Source organism: Xyrauchen texanus, chromosome 40, assembly GCF_025860055.1.
Source record: "Xyrauchen texanus isolate HMW12.3.18 chromosome 40, RBS_HiC_50CHRs, whole genome shotgun sequence".
Classification (NCBI taxonomy): domain Eukaryota; kingdom Metazoa; phylum Chordata; class Actinopteri; order Cypriniformes; family Catostomidae; genus Xyrauchen; species Xyrauchen texanus.
The window spans coordinates 15,813,676-15,834,856 of record NC_068315.1 but is presented as its reverse complement, the minus strand read 5'-3'; the positions used below and the strand labels follow the sequence as shown (position 1 = coordinate 15,834,856).

Here is a 21,181-nt window from a genome sequence, read left to right as displayed (position 1 = left end):
GCACTTAAAATAGCGGCACCAGAGGTGCATTTTTACCAGAATTTGAATAAGAAGCGAATTAAACTACTGTGAACTTGCCTACAAACACATAAAGGACTTCCTGGAAAAAGTAGAATGTCAAAATAAAGGGTGAGGGTTTAAAAGTGAAAGGTACACGATTGAGATATATTACTATTATAATATATTATTATTAGTTTACAAATTATAATAATATTTAATTTGAATGGGTTCCAAACTGTGTGAATGAAAAGTGGACTAATGTCTTGCAACTAAATTAAAAAAAAAAGAGTTCTGAATCCTTTAAAAATCCAGATACAAGTTGAAAAATATTATGAAAAAAAAAAACAAACAAACAACAAAAAAAAAAAACACTCCTCTAATGATGACTTATACTGGAATTACTGTTAATTTTGCTACTACATAATCCAGTATACTAGTTAATAATAAAGTTTTTCTTAAGCTATACATTTATATTGAAATAATGTGTAGTTAAGAGTTGTGTTTCTTAACATATTAAAGAGTACTCCCAATTAGTTCCAGACAATAATGTAAAGATATTCTAAACTGATTACGCAAAAAAACAACACCGTATCGAATCGGCCGATACGGAGATTTCCAATATCTGAATCGGAAGAGAAAAAGTGGTATCAGTGCATCCCTAAAGAAAACACTGGATTTTCATGAGGTTCATGAATGACATCTGTTTAAACAAAATAAATGCATATTTGCAAACAGAATATAATACACGCTTTATTTATATATGCCTTTTATCATTAGAAAAGTTACAGGGAACTGTTGAGTATAGATTGTTAGAATATGTGCTTCAGAGGAAGATTTATGATTGCTCCACAGGATGCTAGATCTGTTGAAGTTGTGTCAGGTTGGTTTATTACGTCGGTTTAAACAAGATCAGAGGCAAGATAGTTAAAGTTACATGGAACTGTTGAGGAGAGGGAGAATGAAACGGAAGAGCACTTTAACAACATGAGCTCAAGCGTGTCTTCAGTGGCTCCGATATGTGGATCATTTAAATGAGACTGTGTTGCACACCAGTCTATTATTGTAGTAACATGATGGCACGTAACAACAAAATGAACCATGACTGGTTGTTTACATGTCTCAGTCACTCCACATGCAAGCAGGCGGTGCGCTAAAAAAATAAAATAAAAAATATCTGCCAGAAGGGAAAATTATTCTGCCAATGCCGCCAATTTAAACAAGTCAGAATATCGGCTGATTTATCGGTCTCTGCAATATATCGGTCGACCACTAAATAGAAGCTTATATATTGTGTTCAGTTTCAGGTCCCTCTTTCCATACCTACATCCTCAAACATCAAAACCCTTCCTTGCCAAAAAAAAACGTAATTTCGCCACCTCTGCAAAGTGCTGAATGGACTACTCCGGTTAGAAAGTTGGGAAGTATGCTGCCATGCTTCACTTGGCCTTGATTGGCTCCCTCTCAAGCCAGCGTACCCGCACCCTCTGCTTATAATGATACACCGTGAGGTAGTCCTGTAAAGCAGGGGGCAGTGGCAGTGCCCCGATGCCATCGTAGGTGATCCCCTGGCAAATGGCGGCTCGAGCCAGGCTTTGCAGACCAAAAGGGAAGGTCCTGTGCAGAGGCACGGTGAGAAGCGGCTCGAAGAACATGCAAGCGCTAGGGTCCTTGTAGTGCTCCAATAGTGCTGTGACGGTGGCTGCGTGGAACACACAGGGGTCGTGTGCGTCAAAGCTGAAGTTGTGATTCCACTGCTCGATGCGTGCATGCAGCGAACGACCGTAGCGGCGGAAGCTAACAGAAAACAGGTAGTCTTCTTGAGCTGAGTCACGAAGCAGAAAAGTGCCCTCGGGCCGACCATCCAGCAGCGCTTCGGCCTCATAACGGTCCATAACACCCCAGTAGCAGGGCAGTGCCGTGACACGTAGGAGATCTGGAACCAGGCAGTGGATGTAGTCGATCTGGGTGTGTACTTTCCAAGGCCCTGGCTGCTTGCCACCCAGATGGCCCTCTGCTGAAGCATGCCGCTGTTTGGGCCTGCGAGCTTGCAAGCAGAGAGTGGTGGTGTCATCATCCTCAGAGTCACAGTTAACTGCCATTGCTCCCTGGCTGTCACTTAGGGCCTCACCCATTCCATGGGTCAGCTTAGGTGCCAGCTTATAAAGAGAAGTTAGAGGGGCCTTGATGGCCTCCACAGTGTGGATCTGGGCATCTGGGGGTGGGTCCACACCCTCCTCAATGCTTAGCCGCCTTCTTTCTCTCAAACGTTCCTCCTCATCTTCTGGTGATGCACAACTAGCACCACAGGCATCTGAGAATGACTCCACTGGCATCAATATGACTGGTGCTGTGTGCTGTTTAATAAGATGCCATTTTCGGGCAAGGTCTGATCCCGGTGCAAAGGGGCATGTCTCCAGCATGAGCTCAGTGATTTGGATCTTACGTTTGGGCGGTGGAAGGTGGGAGCTTTGAGAGGATGAGCGCAATGGGAGGCACAGGCCCACTGTATCATGAATTTGCTGGCGTAGTGAGCGTGTTGCCCCTGGCTCTAGATCTTCCTGACTTCTACCAATCCCATGCCTGCGCCGAGATCGTCCCGATTGGCGATCTGTGGTCTCCAGCGAACCCTGAGCTTTAGTGGAACACGAGTGTCTCTTCTTTCCGCTCCACGGTGCGTGACGTGAATAAGAGTCCCTGCGGGATCCCAGGGGGGCACGAGCATCTTCAGTGTCCTGCTCAACTGTGATCTCTAGTATCTGGGGCATATCCGCTACACAGTTATGGCCCTGTCGTGCCACACTTCCACTGGTCCTCCATGCCACTAGAGGGAGTGCTGCAACAATGCCAGAGGGACTAGGAGCCTCCGGTGTGCTGTCTCCCTGGGCCTTTTCCACATTGTGGCATATTGTGTCTGCTTGTGGTTGAAGCTGTGGGGGTGATTCAACACTGGTGCCCCCCTCTGGGTGGATCAGGGATTGACATCCCCTCTTCAGGTTGCTCCACACCTTGCCAACCTTCTCCATTAGGTGGGGGCACCTGGACCTGGGGGAAAAAAACAAAGTAAGCTTTACATTAGAGCATGATTATGAAAGTAGCATTTCAAAAGAACAAATATAACAATATATAAACACATTTAAATGTAATTTTTTCAAAAGGAGTGTGTTTTAACGTAGCACAGAGTCAGACAATTGAATACAATAATTTGTAATAGCTATATATAATTATTAAAGGTTTTTTTCTCAATATTTCATATTTATTCATTTTTATAAAATACTACTTATTACAACTAAAATAATGTGTATCTTTAACTAGAAATGTCTAAGAAACCAGTCAAAAAAACTAAATCATGATAAGAGGATCACTAGCCTTAAAGCTAGGCTTTGTGCTCTCTAGTGCAAGCAATTTTAAGTGTTTCGGCACTGCTCGTCTGCGCGAATGAATCTCATGATTTGACCTTACCTAGACATCGCCTGTGTGTGATCATGACTGGAGATATTCAGAGCCGGAGTCATAAAGTGGTATTTTTATGTTGATTATTGTTATACAATTAAACTTTAAAACTAAAATGTTACTTGCTTTGATGAAGATAACCAACACTCTTTTTTACATTTTTTGAATGAATGAATATTACACTTATAGCCTTTTTCTGACACTACACTCAAAGCACTTTTGCATAAAGAACAGGGGACTCAATCACCTTAAATCACTACCAGTAAATAAAAAAAAAAATTCAAGTGTTTTATCTACTATTAATGTTTGTATTGTACTACAATTATCAATTTAAGGGGTGATGCTCATGATATGGCTGATACGAGTTCAAATGAAGACTTTATTATTTTTATATTATATTGGACAGCCTCAGCTGATAATGCAAGTGAACCGTAATACTAAAATAGTATGTCTATGAATACACACAATAACAGTAATCTAAAAACATAAAATTAATATTCAATAATGATAGGGATAAAATATAGTTTATTAAACATGAAAATAATATGCTTAAAAATGCAAGTCAATTTCAGAAGACATAAAAACTTGTAAACATGTCACAGTAACACCCCCCGACAATGTAGATACATTGCTATCGGTTAACACACGAGTATAGTTCGATTCATACAAGCTTGAAAAGCAATACTAGCTTCAACAACCCTACCAGACAACATCATGTTGTTACATCAAGATGGCGCCGCGGATGGCCACCTTGTTGGAGTGCTCCCATTCTTTTGAAGTTTTTGTTTGTCCTGTGTTTAGTAATCTTTTTCCAGTCATTTTTACCAGGGACGAACTGCTGAACATTTGGCAGAAAATACCAGACAATCTTTTCCCGGTTTTTGAATATTCGGATGCTTTGCTGGACACTTGAGGTCAGAGGTGCAGCTTTGCTGTTCAAGAGACGCAGGCGAGGGAGACGGGCAGGTGCGCTGGTCAAGCTCCATCGGAAGGGCTTTCGAACAGCACTGGCGAACATTCATCTAGCGAGTCTTCACTCTCTTCCTAACAAAATGGACAAACTACATCTCTTCACCCTTACAAACAAGGACTTTTCAAACTCTGCTGCCTTGTGCTTCACAGAAACCTGAAGCCATTCCGGACAGCGCATTACATCTGCTGGACATTCAGCTGTTCAGAGCACATCTCATCGTGGATTTAATGGGGAAAATAAGAGGCGGTGGAACATTGTTATTATTTACATCAATGAAAGTTGGTGTACAGATGTAGAAACGTTAAAGAAGATGTGCTGTCCTAATTTGGAAGCGCTCTTTATTAACTGTAAGCTGTTCTACATGCTGCAGATGTTTTCCTAATTTATTCTGGCGAGTGTTTATATTCCATCACCCGTGTGCGTGAATGCAGTGCTGCAACAGCTGGCTGATCAGATCACAGAACGACACTATCTGGACACTGTTATTATTATTCTTGGGGATTTTAACAAAGCAAATCTCACACGTGACCTGTCCAAATACAAACAGCGCATTACATGCCCAACCAGAGACAGGAACATATTGGATCACTGCTACACAACAATAAAGGATGCATATCGCTCTGTCCCTATCTAAGCACTGTCTGGTTCATCTTTCTCCAACCTACAGACAGAAATTAAAATCAGCCAAGCCAGTAGTAAGGACTGTAAAGATGGACCAATGAAGCAGAGCCGGAACTACAAGTCAGCTTTACTTGCACGGATTGGAGTGTTTTTGAGCCACCGACCTGGACGAGCTCATAGATATTGTTAATGCATATATCCTCACAGAAACTGATATATGATGTGTTACTATGACTTATTTACGGTTCAACAACGACAAACCATGGTTTACAGCAGAGCTCAAGGAGCTTCATCAGGCCAAAGAGGATGCATACAGGGATGGGGATAAAGTACTGTACAATCAGGCCAGGAACACGCTGAATAAGGGAATCAGTGTGGGTAAAAGAAGATACTCTGAGAAGCTGAAAAACAAGTTTTCAGCTAACGACCCTGCATCAGTGTGGAGTGGCATGAAACAAATTACAGGACTCCTACCCCCAACCCCGTGGTGGACCAACAACTGGCTGATGACCTAACTGTGTTCTACAGTAGATTTGAAAGGCACAATCTCACACCCCACAGCCGCTCTGTCGATGAAGTTTGACCTGCGTGTCTTAGATCCTGTGCTAACCAGCTGGCCCCCCATCTTCACACAGATCTTAGATCACTGGAGCATTGAAATAAAAATCACAGGACTTAATGACTACAGACCTGGTATTGCATCATATCCTGCAATATCTGGGCAGACCAGGGACATATAAAAAGGATCCTTTTTGTGGACATAAGTTCGGCTTTCAACATCATCATCCCAGCTATACTCTAAAGACTATAGACTAAACGACACCAGCTCTCTGTTCCCACGTCTATCTGAAAGTGGATTAGCAGCTTTCTGATGGACAGGCAGCAGCTTGTGAGACAGGGGAAATTCACTTCCAGCACCTGTACAATCAGCACTGGTGTCCCCCAGGTATGTGTGGTCTCCCCACTACTCTTCTACCTCTACACCTATGACTTCATCACCAAGGACCCCTCTGTCAAGCACCTGAAGTTTGCAGATGACACCACTGTCATCGGCCTCATCAGAGATGATGATGAGTCTGCATACAGAAGGGAGGTTAAACCGCTATCTGTCTGGTGTAGTCAAAACAATCTTGAGCTGAACATGCTCAAAACAGTGGAGATGATTGTGGACTTTAGGAGGAACACCCCATTATGAACTGTGGCAGCAGTGGAGTCATTCAGGTTCCTGGGCACTACCATCTCTTAGGACATGAAGTGGGAGACCCACATTGACATCAACCTGCCACAGGCGCTGCTGATAGCAATAATTATGCGCAATACACAGTTTAGTCTTTTAGTCAAACCCACGATTCGGTTCGTATCACGATTTTTGACCCACGATATGATACAAACCTCGATATGGGATGGCGGGGCAGGGTGGCGGAGGGGTGGGGACAAAACAGTTCAAAAGATATTTTGAGGAAAAATATATATTTTTATTAAATAACATTTGAAAAACCTGTATAAACTGAACACCAAATAACAATATTAACTATGCAAATTATTAACAATATACCTAAGTAAAATAAATTATATAGCCAAAGCTATAACACTTCTGTTTTCTTTGTAACAAAATACTGTTGAAAAACAAACAGCACTAAAGTCCATAGAGGAGATGATTCAAGCATGTTGAAAAGTCTTCTTCAATCAATCTTACATTTACAAAGAAAATTAAATGGTTTCTGTTTTTTCACACTGAGGTAACTGAGGCTTACTGTCTGTGCTGTAAACCACAAATCAAGTAAGTAAACATTAAACAAATAAACAACTTCTTTCTCTTAAGAAAACCAAACTCGTTGTGGATTTGATTTAAGGGAGTTGAAAATTCTTCTTCAGAAACACCATCATGTCCACATTGTCTGGTGAGAGGCTTGCTCTCTGTGCTGTGACAATGTCCCCTGCAGTGGAAAACACTCTCTCACTGGGGACAGATGTGGCTGGGATTCCAAGGTACATTTTAGCCAACTTGGCTAAATGGGGAACTGGTTCTGGTTGTCCTTCCACCACATAAGTGGATTTGACTCCAATGAGAGGCTCTGCACTGCTCTGTAATGCTGCACCTCCTCATCCACCACTGCAGACAAAGGCTTGGATGATGACGATGCCTGTTCCATTGGAAAGAAGTCTCCAAACAGTTCAGCCATCATTGGTGCTTTTTTGGCTGGAGGAGGACGCAGTTGAGGCTGTCTGATGCTCTTGAGCGGGCTAACAGACAAATCCATTACAATTGCAACATAATGTTAGATACAATGGAGATAGAATCAGGACAATTACACAAATAAGTTAGTTTAATAAAGAAGTATTATCTGACTATATTTAAATACGACTTAATTAAATAAGCTAACTGATTACAGCACTTTTTTTATATATTAATATTAAACAATCAAATACCTGAACAGTCTGAACAATTGCAACATAATGTTAGATACAATGGAGGATATGAAATCCAGGACAATTACACGAATAAAGTTAGTTTAATAAAGTTAAGTATTTTTTATCTGACTATATTTAAATACTGACTTTAAAATAAATACTGACTTTAATTAAATAGGCCTAACTGATTTACACAGCACTTTGTTTAAATATTAATATATTAAATAATCAAATACCTGAACAGTCTGTGAACAATCTTCCAGAATTCTCTCAGTCAGACTCTTGAAGATTGTGTCATGGGTGGTCTCATCAAGGAAAGGTAGAGATTTGAAACGGGGGTCAAGTACAGTGCTCATATGAAGAAACTGAATTAGTGCCCTATCCGAATCAGGGTATCTGTCCTCAAAGTCATGTGCAATAGCAGCTTTGATGTCTTTCACTACTGTTGAGTCAGAGACACTGTGCTTCATGGAGGCCAGGATTCTGTGTTTCAATGGCACGATCATTGAAATAGTTGGCATCTGCTCAGTGCTCATGAGGGTAGTCACAGTTTTCAAAGGTTTAAGAACCTGCACCACGTCCTCAGCTAGTTTCACATCATCATCAGACAGAGTGACGATGTCTTTAATGTTCTTCTTGACACTCTTGTCTGTTAATGTAGAGAAAACAGCAGCCTGCTGCTCAAGGTAGCGTTCGAGCATGTCGTGGCTTGAGTTCCACCTAGTAGCCACATCCTGGACCAGCTTGTGTAAGGGCAGCTGTAGCATCACCTGTTTCTCCTTCAACACAGCTGCAGCTGTTGTGCTGCGGTGGAAAAACGTGACCACTTTCCTCACACTGCCGAGGAGTCGGGACATGTGGTGAACGCCCATCCCTCTCTGCGCAGCCAGATTAACAGTGTGAGCAAAGCATGGTATATGCGGTGAAAATCCGGCCGCTTCGACAGCATTGGCAATATTTCTGGCGTTGTCTGTTGTCACGGGAACGTTTGTTCTGCTGATTTTCCAATCTATCACAGCCTCTTTAAGTATTTCCGATAAATGGTCGCTTGTATGGCTCTCATAAACAGCGCGTGTTTGGAGGACGGGGTTTGCTATTTGCCAATCGGCCTGTAATATAGTGTGCGGTTATGGTCATATAGCTGTCTGTGGCACGGGACGTCCATCCATCGGTGGTGATTGCGATGGATTCAGCAGTACTCAACCCTTCCTCCACCTTAGACTTTGTTTTCTCCAGAAGTTTTGGTAGCACATTTTGAGAGAAATGCGCCCGGCTTGGTAATGCATAACGGGGCTCGAGCACACTAAGTAAATACTTGAATCCCTCGTTTTCAACTACCGAAAAGGGGCGCATATCCAGTGACATCAAAATTCCAATTGCATCAGTAATTTTTTGTGCTCGATCTGAATTGGCTGGAAACTTTGCTTGGAATAAACTAGGCAGTGTAGGCTGCTGCTGTTGGGTTGTTTTCTGTGGACGAGCTAAACTGATGTCGGGATGGTGCCTTAAGATATGCATCTGCATGTTGGTTGTGTTGCCGGCCGGTTGGGGAAGCTTCTTGAAACACTTACGGCAAATTGTGTGGGTCTTGTCGACAACACGATTGCCATCCTTGTTCTCCACCGGTAGTCGAAATGTTGCCATACTGCTGACTTAAAAGTATTAGGAGGGTCCGCGATGTCTGGGTTTGTTCCCATGTTTCCTCACGTTCTTCAACTAGCTCGCGTGACGCGTCACATGAAAAAAGGTTAATGTAGCACATGCAATTGGAGGACGCTTACAGATAAAATTAAATTTATAAATTTTTAATTTATCCTCAACTAGTTTTGTGGTGTAGGTCTACGTATTTTATAATGTTAACTTCAAATAATACTAATAGTAATTTAAAGATGTGGTAGCATTGGATCTGGACAGGAAGGATAAATCTGAGAGTTGGAAGGGGTGTGTCGATCGCGATTCTGCCTTTTCACATCTCGATACAGGATCGTGGACCTGCGTATCGCGATTTCGATTTCATATTGCATATCGTTACAGCCTTAATATAGACATACATACACACTTATTTCTATTACATTTTTATTTATTTATTATTATTATTATTTATGGCTCCTTGCTGTTTTGTATTGTTGTGCACTGGAAGCTCCTGTCACAAAGACAAATTCCTTGTATGTGAAGCATACTTGGCAATAAAGCAGATTCTGATATCCAAGCATTAAAGCAGGTAAACAACTTTGCTGAACAGATAACAGATAAACATCCATCCAGACTGTTGCGATGCTGTCCTGAACTGAACTGTAATTATTTTTTTCTTTTTAAAGGCTACTCACAAAATAAAACAGTGCATTACCGCCATCTACTGTTTACATGGGAAATAGACAGCCGGCTCTTCTTTCTTATGGTCATGACATAATGAGACAAGGATGTATGAGCACAACTGGAACCTCACAGCTCAAAATACAAATAATTTTATAGGCTAACCGTAGTTAATCAGGGTAAGGTAAGAACATTGTTTTGAACACTGGTTGTTTATGTACTCAAATCAATAATGGCAATTTATAAATTTTAACCAAAAAAATCTTACATAGTGCAGCTATGTAATCAGCTTTAAGCATAACATAACAATTCTTAGTTTATTTCGATATTTCAAGATATGACGAAAATACTGAGTTGCATTCAGTAAGCGAGTCAGATTGCTGGGCATACTTGGGCTGTTTATTCAGAAGCAGTACAGTAAATAGTAGTGTGGGAAACACCATCAAGAGTATTTTAATGTGATGTTCTGCTTCGACTGAAGATTGCACAGAGATCCACTGAGAGAACCAAAAGTCATGAAAATCATCAGGAATTTAAAATACTCAGGAAGTACCAGCTGTGAGACAGTGACATACTAAGGGATGTATAGTAGTCACACAATCAGAGGCATCAATGAAAAGCAGGTAAATACCAGGTGAAAATGGCAATCTTTGTCAGCTGATTACTTGCAATTGGATCACCCAAGACGGATGTTACTGCCAGGTGTAACCAGGGCCTAAGTGATTAAAGTGTTGCCAGGCAGACTCTCAGCAACTCTAGGCCAGCGCTAAAAATGAACTCATGGAACTGCTCCCAGTCAATCTGCTGCTGTGAGCGGAGGTACAATGCTGGTCTGGGCCTGCCTTTTTCTGACCATCCACAGCAGAGCAGTCAACAGCTAGGTTTTGTAGGAGTTCTGTAAATAGTGTCTCTCTTATTCAATGTACAGCCTCCAAAAAACAAAAAAAAGCCTTTAATTTGGTTTTAATAAAACAAAACAAACTCACAAGCTCTGCTTGGACATCACAAATTTGTGCTTGAGCTAAATAAAAAATTCTCCCCAGTTTGGAATGCCCAATAGGTCCTCGTGGTGGTATAGTAACTCGCCTCAATCCGGGTGGCGGAAGACGAATCTCAGATGCCTCTACGCCAGAGACGTCAATCTGCACATCTTATAATGTGGCTTGTTGAGCGTGTTAATGTGGAGACGTAGTGCATGTGGAGGCCCACGCTATTCTCTGCCGCACGCACGCACACTATAGCAACCACAAGGTGTTATCCCATGTGACTCTACTCTCCCAAGCAACCGGGTCAATTTGGTTGCTTAGTAGACCTGGCTGGAGTCACTCAGCACACCCAGGATTTGAACTTGCGACTCCAGGGGTGGTAGTCAGTGTCAATACTCGCCAAGCTACCCAGGCCTCCCAATAAACAGCTTATAACTAATAAGTAGTTTTTAGCTAACATAAATGTACAATGTCAATGTACACACACGGTTTGTTTTTTGTTTGTTCGTTTTTATTTTTTTGCTGTGAACTGACAAAACAGTCCAATGGCGAGTCAGCAAAATATAGGAAAGGAGTGAACCCCTCCAGGTAATTCATGAGATCAAGGACAGCATGTGCCCAGAAAAACTAGCTTCTTTATTGAGCACATGTACTCTGGCTACCCTGTCTTTGCACAGGATGAACTTTCCACCAATGAACACATCAAGCAAGCAGAAAAACTCAAGTGCATCCAGTCGCAGAAAACCAAAGTTGAAGCAGGGCTAAAAAAACAAGGATTTTTTTTTTCTGCTGGCCTAGTTTACATTTGGATTTACTATGCTAACATTTTTATTGGCTCCACAAAAACATTTTTAGCAATGTATTTTTTAGATGTGCCAGAAAGAAAATATTTTATTAAATCTTAATGATTTTGTTATAACACACACACACACACACACACACACACACACGTATGTATGTGTGCATGTGTTTTGTAACAAAATAATAAGCATATATTATATATAGTAATTGGAAATTACACTGCTATAATACAACTCCACGAAAGCTCTGCAAAGTAATCTAAAATCAATATAGTACTTATTAAAAAAAGCAGCCACAATAACTGAACTGTCAAAGTACGTCTTTGCATTAATTTGAGCACAATCAAAACCAAGACTTTAAATTATTTAAAGTGAAATATGCCACAAGAGGAGCCTGAATGAGAGAAAACGGCCATAAATACTTAATACTAGTTCATCGACAGAATGTAGGTCATGTGGGATAAGGAGCTACAGTGCATTATTCACCTTCTCTCAGATGGCAGAGGAAGAGTATGAGTGTCATGTTTTTAGAGGTCGCTGGGTTTCATGTGTGAACTGACTACAAATTTGAGATGGACCAATTATCAACTTGCAAGGCTGATACCAATTGCTGATTTTGTCAGTATGGATTCAAAGACAGATCAGGGGTGGGGTGTAACCATGCAGATTAAGACACAAAAGATTATGCCAAAATTGTTTTAGGCTTGTCACAAACTCATTAACTACTCACCTTCATGTTATCCTAAATGTGTATGACTTTCTTTCCTCTGCTGAACACAAACAAAGATTTATAGAAGAATATCTCAGCTCTGTAGGTCCATTCAATGCAAGTGAATGGTGGTCAGAACTTTGAAGATTCAAAAGCATATAAATGCAGAATAAACTTTATCTATAAGACTCCAGCGGATAAACTTCAAAAGAAACTGTAGAATGAATGGGTGTGACATTTCAAACCATACCTAGCCAAAATTAAGTTTTGTTTTTTTCCCTGTGGAGAAACATCAGAGACACATTTGGATAAAGCAAGGAAAAGGATGAGGTGTCTAGCACTAAATTGCCAAAGCTATTCTTTTTTTTACCCCTGAATGAAGAATGAAGAACTTCTCCAGAAGTATATCATGGCCTTTAATCTCCACTTTCACATTCTTTTTATTTTGTTTTTCATAATTTGCATTCTTTGTGTATATTGACACCTACTGGTTGGGGCTGACCAAAGGTGGAGATACATATTAAGAAAGGACTTATTTATCCGTTTCTCATATCACTTCTGGAGATATGGATTACTTGTATGTGCTTTTTGGAGCTTCCAAGTTCTGGCCGCCATTCAGTTGCATTGTAACAGAGCTAATATATTGTTCTAAAAATCTTTGTTCTCTGCATTCATTTTGGGTGAACCATCCCCATCAGTAAAAATGAAAATTCTGTAATTATTTACATGTTACAAACCTATATGAATTTCTTTTTTGAAATACAAAAGGAAAGAATGACAGCACTTTCTTTGAATGGAAAAATTATGCAATGAAAGTGAATGGTGACAGACTACAACACTGCCTAACATCTCCTTTTGTGTTAGACATAATAGTCAGTCATGCAGGTTTGAAACAACATGAGTCAATGATGGCAGAATTTACATTGAGTGAACTATCCCTTATAAGTCTTCTTTTATCCTTACTCTGCTAGTTCCAGGTTGGTTATAAACAGTGTTGTCCCCAAAGATAAATGCCAAACATTGCAGCAAATGCACTGTATCTCAGCTTTAATTGAGAGGCTATTTTTTGTTTACTTTTCTTACAACTGGATGAAACTGTGTATAAAATAGGGAAATAATACTTTATACCCCTGTACAAACAAAATTAAACCTTCAACCTCATTCATGTTTTCATACACTGAACATGGTGACTTTTTGGCTCAAACATTTGGTGTCAGACTAGCTCACTGTACAGTAGTATTTGGACACTTAAGCCACTTTTAAAAATGTCTGAATGTCTTTTCATCAGAGTTCGAGTCTTGATCTTGTTCTCCAGACCTCTTCAGACCATATAAACATGGTCTTGGTCTGGATCTCGTTACGGGTCTTGACATATGTCTTAGACAAGACCGCAGTGTATTACCAGTGCACTATATGTGATTATTATTTCAACCACTAGTAAGCGTGGTATCTTCACTATTACTGTGAAGTACTGCCTCGGTCATCATGCATGCTTCAACAAGCACTGTGTCTAACAACACAAAGCAATCATTAGTGGTTTATGGTTACAACTGTCATGTAGAGGCTATGACTTTACTCAGTAGCCACGGGACACAATTGTTATTGCCGGTATTCTTTTGAGTTGTTGGTGGGAATAGGGCTGCACGAAGAATAAAATCATAAATTACAATTATTTCCCTTGATATTGTAACCGCTATTAATAATATTGATTAGTACACATTTATTGCATGCCATATAATTTATGTGGCAACACATCCCAAATAAGCTGACAACTGTGAATCCTGAAATAATTAATTGCTGTTCTATGCATCAGTAAATCAAGGCTTCACATTGTTCCTCTTGGCAGCATAAAAACAACGGTTATTCAAGTTGTGAGTAACTTATATACAGAGATCGAGCAAAGAACACTTCCTTTAGAATCACTGAAGCTGTCTACATTGCAAGATAAATATATTATTGACACGGTTTCTACACCTTGTTGTTTATGAGATCATTCGCGAGAGTGTAGCAGCAGAACCAAGTCTGTGAGCATGCGCTGGGCGGATTTATTCTGTGGCGGCGACTAAACGTATGTTTCCACTGGTGCGTTTTGAGCGTAGGTGAGCGAGAGTTTCCTTTCAGTTCAGTTCACTTTGACATTACAAAGTGGAAAGGTACTTTGCTCCAGGACCTGGTTGAAACCCTTGTACAATTAAAGGCAATCTTTCTGATTGTCAATGGCATTTGAGCCCCAAACTTGGACTTTATAAGTGGGCGCTCATTCACAATTACTTCTATTTTCTTCCTTCACAACAAGACAATTCATTGAAGGTACACATTCAATGCATTGAGGAGATTCTTGATCCCTTGTGTGCTTTCCGGTGAAGATTTCTCCACCTCAACATTTAGGGTGCTTCAGTAACGGGTTACTTGCTTCAGAGGATCGCCGCCGAACAATGCGGAGCTTCAGCGTGACACCTACATGCTTCCTAGCTCTCCGGCAGGAGTTCATTGTATCCTTATTACTATATTATAACTGTATTGTATATTATACCTTCCTAAAATAGCTTCTTGCATGTTTGTACCTTTCCACCGTCAGATCAACAAGAGAGCTGCATTCGCTGCCTGGGCCACGCCCGCGCGGCTCTCATAGAGACAGACTGCCCTCACTGCAAGGGCATGAGTTTCAAGACACTGCACTAAGGATTGGACTCATTCTGAAGGACAATTCAGCTTCATGTGCCCTCCCACCCACCTCTTCTTTGTTAAGTCCCAAAGGACCACATGAGGAGGTATGGTGGGGCCATGAGGTGGAGATGGACAATTTAGAGGAGTACTTTGTTCTGGCGCAAGCCCCGTGAGCCTTCCAAGCATCAGATGTACTGTCTTCACCACTGCAATACAAACATGACAATTCTGTTTAAGCACAAGGTATAATCACGTTTTGCGGCACTGACGATGGGGATGATGCCGAATCTATCGCATCCTCAGTTGAGTGATCTATGGGAGAAGTCCCCACTCTTTCCCCTGCCAAGGGTGAGGAGTGTACACAGGACACCAAGCTTCTTTGCATCCTGGAAGGCGGTCAAAGAGCTCGGTCTAGAATGGTCTCCTCCCGAAGAGCCAGAGGAATCCCGCCTGGATGAATGGTTCTTGTAGTCCGGCCACCATCAGCAGACCACAGCCTGAAGACACCCTTTTTCCCTGAGGTTGAATCCAGGGTGTGCTTAGTGACTCCAGCCAGGTCTCCTAAGCAACCAAATTGGCCCAGTTAATTTGCTAGGGAGGGTAGAGTCACATGTGGTAACCTCCTTGTGGTCTCGATTAAGTGGTTCTCACTCTCAATGGGGCGCGAGTATCGCGGAGGGTAACATGAGCCTACACATGCTGCGAGTCTCCGAAGTGTCATGCACAGGAAACCACATGATAAGATGCGTAGATTGACAGTCTCCGAAACGGAGGCAACTGAGACTTGTCCTCTGCCACCCGGATTAAGGTGAGTAACCGAGCGGTGGGGCTCAAACACCATTGCCAATCAGAAAGATTATTATACAAGTGTTTCAACCAGGTCCTGGAGGAAAGTAACTTTCCCCATAGCAATGTCTTGTTCCCTTCATCTCAGGGAACCGAGATTGCATATGTAACTGGCGACATTTTCCATTAATTCCTATGGAAGACAAGCACCATGCTCACAAGGTGCATTGTGGGATTGTCAGTGGTACGAAAGCGTTGACGGAGGTCAAGAGCATCAAAAAGTTGAGATTTCTCTGCTTGATTCAAACGGGGAACAAAAAAAAATGGCGGGCAGCAGCCAATAACTGTGAGCTGAAATTCATAAGTGCTTAAAATATACCTTTAATTATGGTGATTTTGCTGGATTGAGTGCTTTAAATCACATCATTGTGTATATTTCTGACTTGAAACAGACTTCAAACGATGATTGCACGCATTCATTGTGGCAAAACTGGCTGGGTAAGCAAGTGTAATAAATCAACAATGTTTGTACATTGTGGGCATTCGAAAAGTAAGGTGGCATCTTTCCAACTGTAATCATGCATATATAGGATATTTTATTGATTGTATTTTGGAAAACAATGATAGACAAAACACTGGCTGCATAGCAGGGGTGAGCAGAGTTTTTCTGCATCAGTGGACATGTAAACGCCTCTGATTGGTTGATGCGTTTATGGGCTCAACAGACATGTCTGTGCTTTTGAAAAATAAACATTGTTATTTTGTTATATTAATAATGCATATGAAAAAACAATATTATAAAATTTATTTACTTTACTTTTTTATTTACACTTTTCTTTTATTCATTTTCTTGGGGGAAACCTGAAAAAAAAGGTGGTAAAATTTGATTGTTGACTTGTTCGATAAAGTAAAATAAATGAAAAGGTGCTCAACATAACTATTGAATGTTATAAATGATTGCTGCAATAAATTCAGCATCTTGGTTCTTGGAGATAGGTCTAGGTCTGGATCTGAGTCTTGAAGGGTCTAGACTTGGTCTGCATCTGGGTCTCGAGAGGTCTAGTCTAGGGCTGGGCGATATGGCCCAAAATTGTTATCACGATCATCTTTTTCATATCGTTCGATATCGATATTTATCACAATATACATTTACACATGGCACTTTCTTTTTTTTTTTTTATTTCAAAGTTGATGGAAGAAAAGAAGAAATTAATTCTAAACAGTCAAAATAGTCTCTACAAAACTGTACAGTGGGTCCAGAGACGGCCAAAGCAGTGGGGTCTTTTACCGTTTATCAATTGAAAATGAATGTTAAAAGATGGGGGATAGAAGAATGGGGTATTCACACTTGTGACTGTGGAATGATGCTGAATGTGGGTTCAGGGGTGTTCCGAAAGAATTTTGAAAACATTTTATTAAAACAATAAAAAAAAAACATTTGGATATTTTCATTAAAGTGAGAGACTAGTCTACCAACTAGTAATTTTAGTCTTTCCTTATCCATTCCAGACATCTAATAAATTTTCACAAAATTAGAACAGAAATTGATTTGTTTATTATTAAAGGCTCGTAACATGCTGATTAATAAAGATACATTTAGAAGGGAAAAATGTTTTGATCTAAAAGGTGCAAACCACGTTAACTCATGCGGCGCTTCATGTCTACACACATGCAGGGAAAAGAGGCAACACGTGCGGAACAGGACAGGGCAGAATTTATTTGTTGCTAGAGAACAATATTCAAGATTACAGCGCAAAAAGATCTGAGCTGTTGTCCACATCACTGTTGTTCTGTCGCGCTCTTCACTAGACACGATGAGAGGGCGCAACCGTTATCATGAAGTCTTGCGGTGTGGATGGAATCAATCCGGTGTCCGACATCACCTAATTGCTAGCAAGTCAGCTAGCATTAGCAAGTTCATCCATTCTGAATCTACGTTATCACTGGCGCATTGTGAGCGAAGCTGAGAGCGTTTTCAATTCATTCCTATGAAAGCAGAGAGTCATGTTCGCAAGGTGGATCGTAGGATTGGCAGTGGTGTGGAGGAAGCACTCTCCTAGCGCTGTGAGTGGATTTCGTCCTCCCCAGTGGAAATGCAGCCTGAGAAAGCTGAAACGCAGCCTGAGAAAGCTGAAACGCAGCCTGAGAAAGCCGAACTGCTTGTGTTTTAGTGACACGCAGTAAATATTGAAAATTCCTCAAAAGTTTATCATGGATTTTCTTTATCGTGCTGTATATCGATATTGTTTTATCGCCCAGCACTAGTCTAGTCTTGGTCATGGAGTGGTGGTGGTGTAGTGGTCTAAGCACATAACTGGTAATCTGGTAATCAGAAAGACACTGGTTTGATCCCCACAGCCACCATTGTGTCCTTGAGCAAGGCACTTAACTCCAGGTTGCTCCAGGGGGATTGTCCCTGTAATAAGGGCTCTGTAAGTCGCTTTGAATAAAAGTGTCTGCCAAATGCATAAATGTAAATGTCTTAGGGAGTCCTGTCTTGACAACACCTCTACTTTTCATTATATAACAGAAAGCAAGTGGCATTTATTTTAAAAGACATGCAACACAATCTCCTTCATACAAGTTGAAGTAATTGCAAAAATGGCTATGCTAAGTGAAGTTAGTTCTGAGAAAGGGTCTTGTGTCATTTGTTTGCAGATTGGGGTTGATATTTTGTTGTCTATTGCAATGAAAACTATTTATTTTAAAATACTGTAAAAGCTAATTTATTCTCAGCATCATCCTCTCTCAATTCCCTCTACAACTCTTCTCTTCTTAGAGCTAGAGCATAAAGGATGGTCATAAATCAAAGCTCACATCTGCCAGTGCAGCTATGGTGACAATGTGCACAGAGGCCAACAAGCCTGACCTTTCCTCCAAGCTCAGGAACCTTGCTCCACTTCAAACTGAACTTGGACTACAGAACAACATTTATAAAACTGTGTTGTAGGGTCACAGCAGCAGCGTACATAAAGAGGTCACCGGAGTTCATACATGAAGTGAACGATCACTTCTCAATCTAAAATGTTGCATACATATTGAAACGACGATTGGACAAAATGTGTTGCATGACCACCATTAGAACTTCTGAAAAGAATAGAACAGCTGTAAATAGACATCATATAACCTTTTCTTGGCAAACCAGGTTGGGAGGCACAAAGTGAATTTACAGTGAAATTGGTGCACTCTGATAAAAGATCTCTCAAAAGTCAAGTCTATCACCAAAAGCCAACCCCCTAACACATACCAACATATCCAACAGTAAAAAAAAATACTAGTTCCTAGCTTGTTTGGGACGTGTAGCCTTAATCACAATTACAATAGCAAGAAAAATATTTGTGCAGAGTTCCACATAACAAGTTTTCTCTCCGAGAAGTTTTGTCTCTTTAATTCTTTACATTATTCCTTTAATGCATTGCTGCTACAGCTATCAAATTGCCATTTGTTCACTGTCAGACCTCAAATCTCTGCTGTGATCAGTGTTCCTGTTATTATGCATAAACCTAAAGTTTATTTGTGAGGCGCTGTGGAGAGTATTTGCCTGAAGTCATTCTGCAGATTCTGTCTGACACGGCTTTAATAAATAGTTTGGCTACAAAAACGGTTATCAAACTGTTGATGACATAAACTACATGTCACGCCCCCACAATATTTCTACTATAACAGCCAGGATATTCATGTGCAGTGGCAGGTATTTGGCACATTTACCTGCCATTGTCAACAAGAAATACCGCTAGACACAAAGACGTATGCTTGAAGAAACACCTGATTATATTTTGAAGAACAGTTGAAGAAATGCCACCGAAACACATGTCTGATTTGCTTTATTGTTCAGAAATTCATTTGCGCTTGGCACCAACGCACACAGCGTGATCATGTTCTCGCGCAAATGGTGAGTTCTCACTGTTGTTTCTCTGTCATTCATCTGGGAGCAGTTTGTAAGAATAGTGTCGTCTATGAGAACGCTGCATATGTGATGGATACGCAGATAACATGCAACCACATTAGAACAACAGGTAAATTGTCATGTTTGTCATAATTCAGTACCAGTGTTCGGTGTTACTACAAACATTTTTTATTAATTACTAACTACTAATTACATCTTCCACAGTGTAATTAGATTACTGTACTAATTCTGAAGAAGTCTGAAAAGTAATTACATTACTTACTACAAATTACTTTCTAAAACCCTAATCAACCTCGACCAGATGAAAAATACAAGGATAGGCATGCAACTGTTAAATTGTTTAATTCTTTCAAATAAATCATATAAAATCATATACATTATTCATGAACTGGCCAAAAAAAATGTAAGGGGGCAACGTTAAATTAGAAAACATATATTTTAACATTAGACGTTAAATTTCCATTTTAAATTCACTATTGTTTATTACAGTATTTTACACAATTACATCAGAAGTAACAGCAGTTAAATTACTGAAACATTAAGATTAATCCCTTACTTTACTTTTTCAATGAAAAAGCAATTTACAGTAATTAATTACTTAGTAATGTATTATACCAACACTGTTCAGTACAGCCCCAGAAATGGTTCTTGAACAAGTTTACTCTTTAGCCTCCTTTTGTTTGTTGTATAATAATAAAAATACAATAATAATAGCCTGTGGTAATGTGTTATATTTTATATTGTAAAATAATAAAATTAGCTTGATAAGTTAAATTATATACTGTAAACATTTATTTGTTGAATACAAATAGACATAATGCAGCCTTATACATGGGTTCCTTTGCACTAACTAGCTGCGTAGCTCAGACAATTGGTAGTTTGGCATCCCTACATTTCACTTGCAAATTATATATTACAGAGTAAAAACAATTGTCATTTGAGACACAACTGTTCATCAATAGACATTTCTTTAATGTGTTCAAGTTTTTTTTATCTTTAAGAAGTTTATCAAATCACAATACTTACAGAATCCCAATACATATCGTATCAGCTAGGAAATAAATCGCAGTAATACTGAAAGGGGAGGTCTGTAGCAATTCCCAGCTCTATTGACAACTATGAGTTGTCAAAATTATGCAGCCCTAAAGCAATGGCAATCTATGCAATGGCAAAGACCTAGAATGCATACATGCCATGATTAATACTGTGTTTTGTTAAACATTTCCATCCATAATGTTTTCTTTCACTCTGCATGTGACACAAAGGAGGCTCTTGATTGTCTATGGGGATCCCTTGTGACTGAGAACCAGAACCGCACCCCAAGAGCTAACAAACAAAACTATTTTAAAATATTTAGCTCAAAAAAGGGTTGAGACAGCATACTAATAAGAGCAGTGCCCCTTCCTCGACTGGTTAGGAATGAATTCCACTTAGCTAAGTTCACCTTGGTGTATTTCAGACCTTGTGTTATGCACTAGTAATTATCTAAGAACTGCCACTACCTTGGAGTTTGCATGGCAAGCACTGAGATGCTTCCTACACAGAAGATTGGATATA

The 21,181-nt window shown here is 40.2% G+C and overlaps 1 protein-coding gene across 1 annotated transcript in view; it reads right to left on the bottom strand.

The window, feature by feature from the left end:
• Window positions 1–432: 432 nt before the first annotated feature.
• The window catches only part of LOC127633579 (suppressor of cytokine signaling 5-like), a 29,188-nt gene continuing 8,439 nt past the window's right edge, over window positions 433–21,181 (bottom strand). Inside the window, exon 2 of the mRNA XM_052112789.1 lies at window positions 433–3,042. Within this exon, the coding sequence (XP_051968749.1) occupies window positions 1,437–3,023 (1,587 nt within the window). The 5' untranslated portion in view covers window positions 3,024–3,042 and the 3' untranslated portion in view covers window positions 433–1,436. The remainder of the gene's footprint in view (window positions 3,043–21,181) is intronic.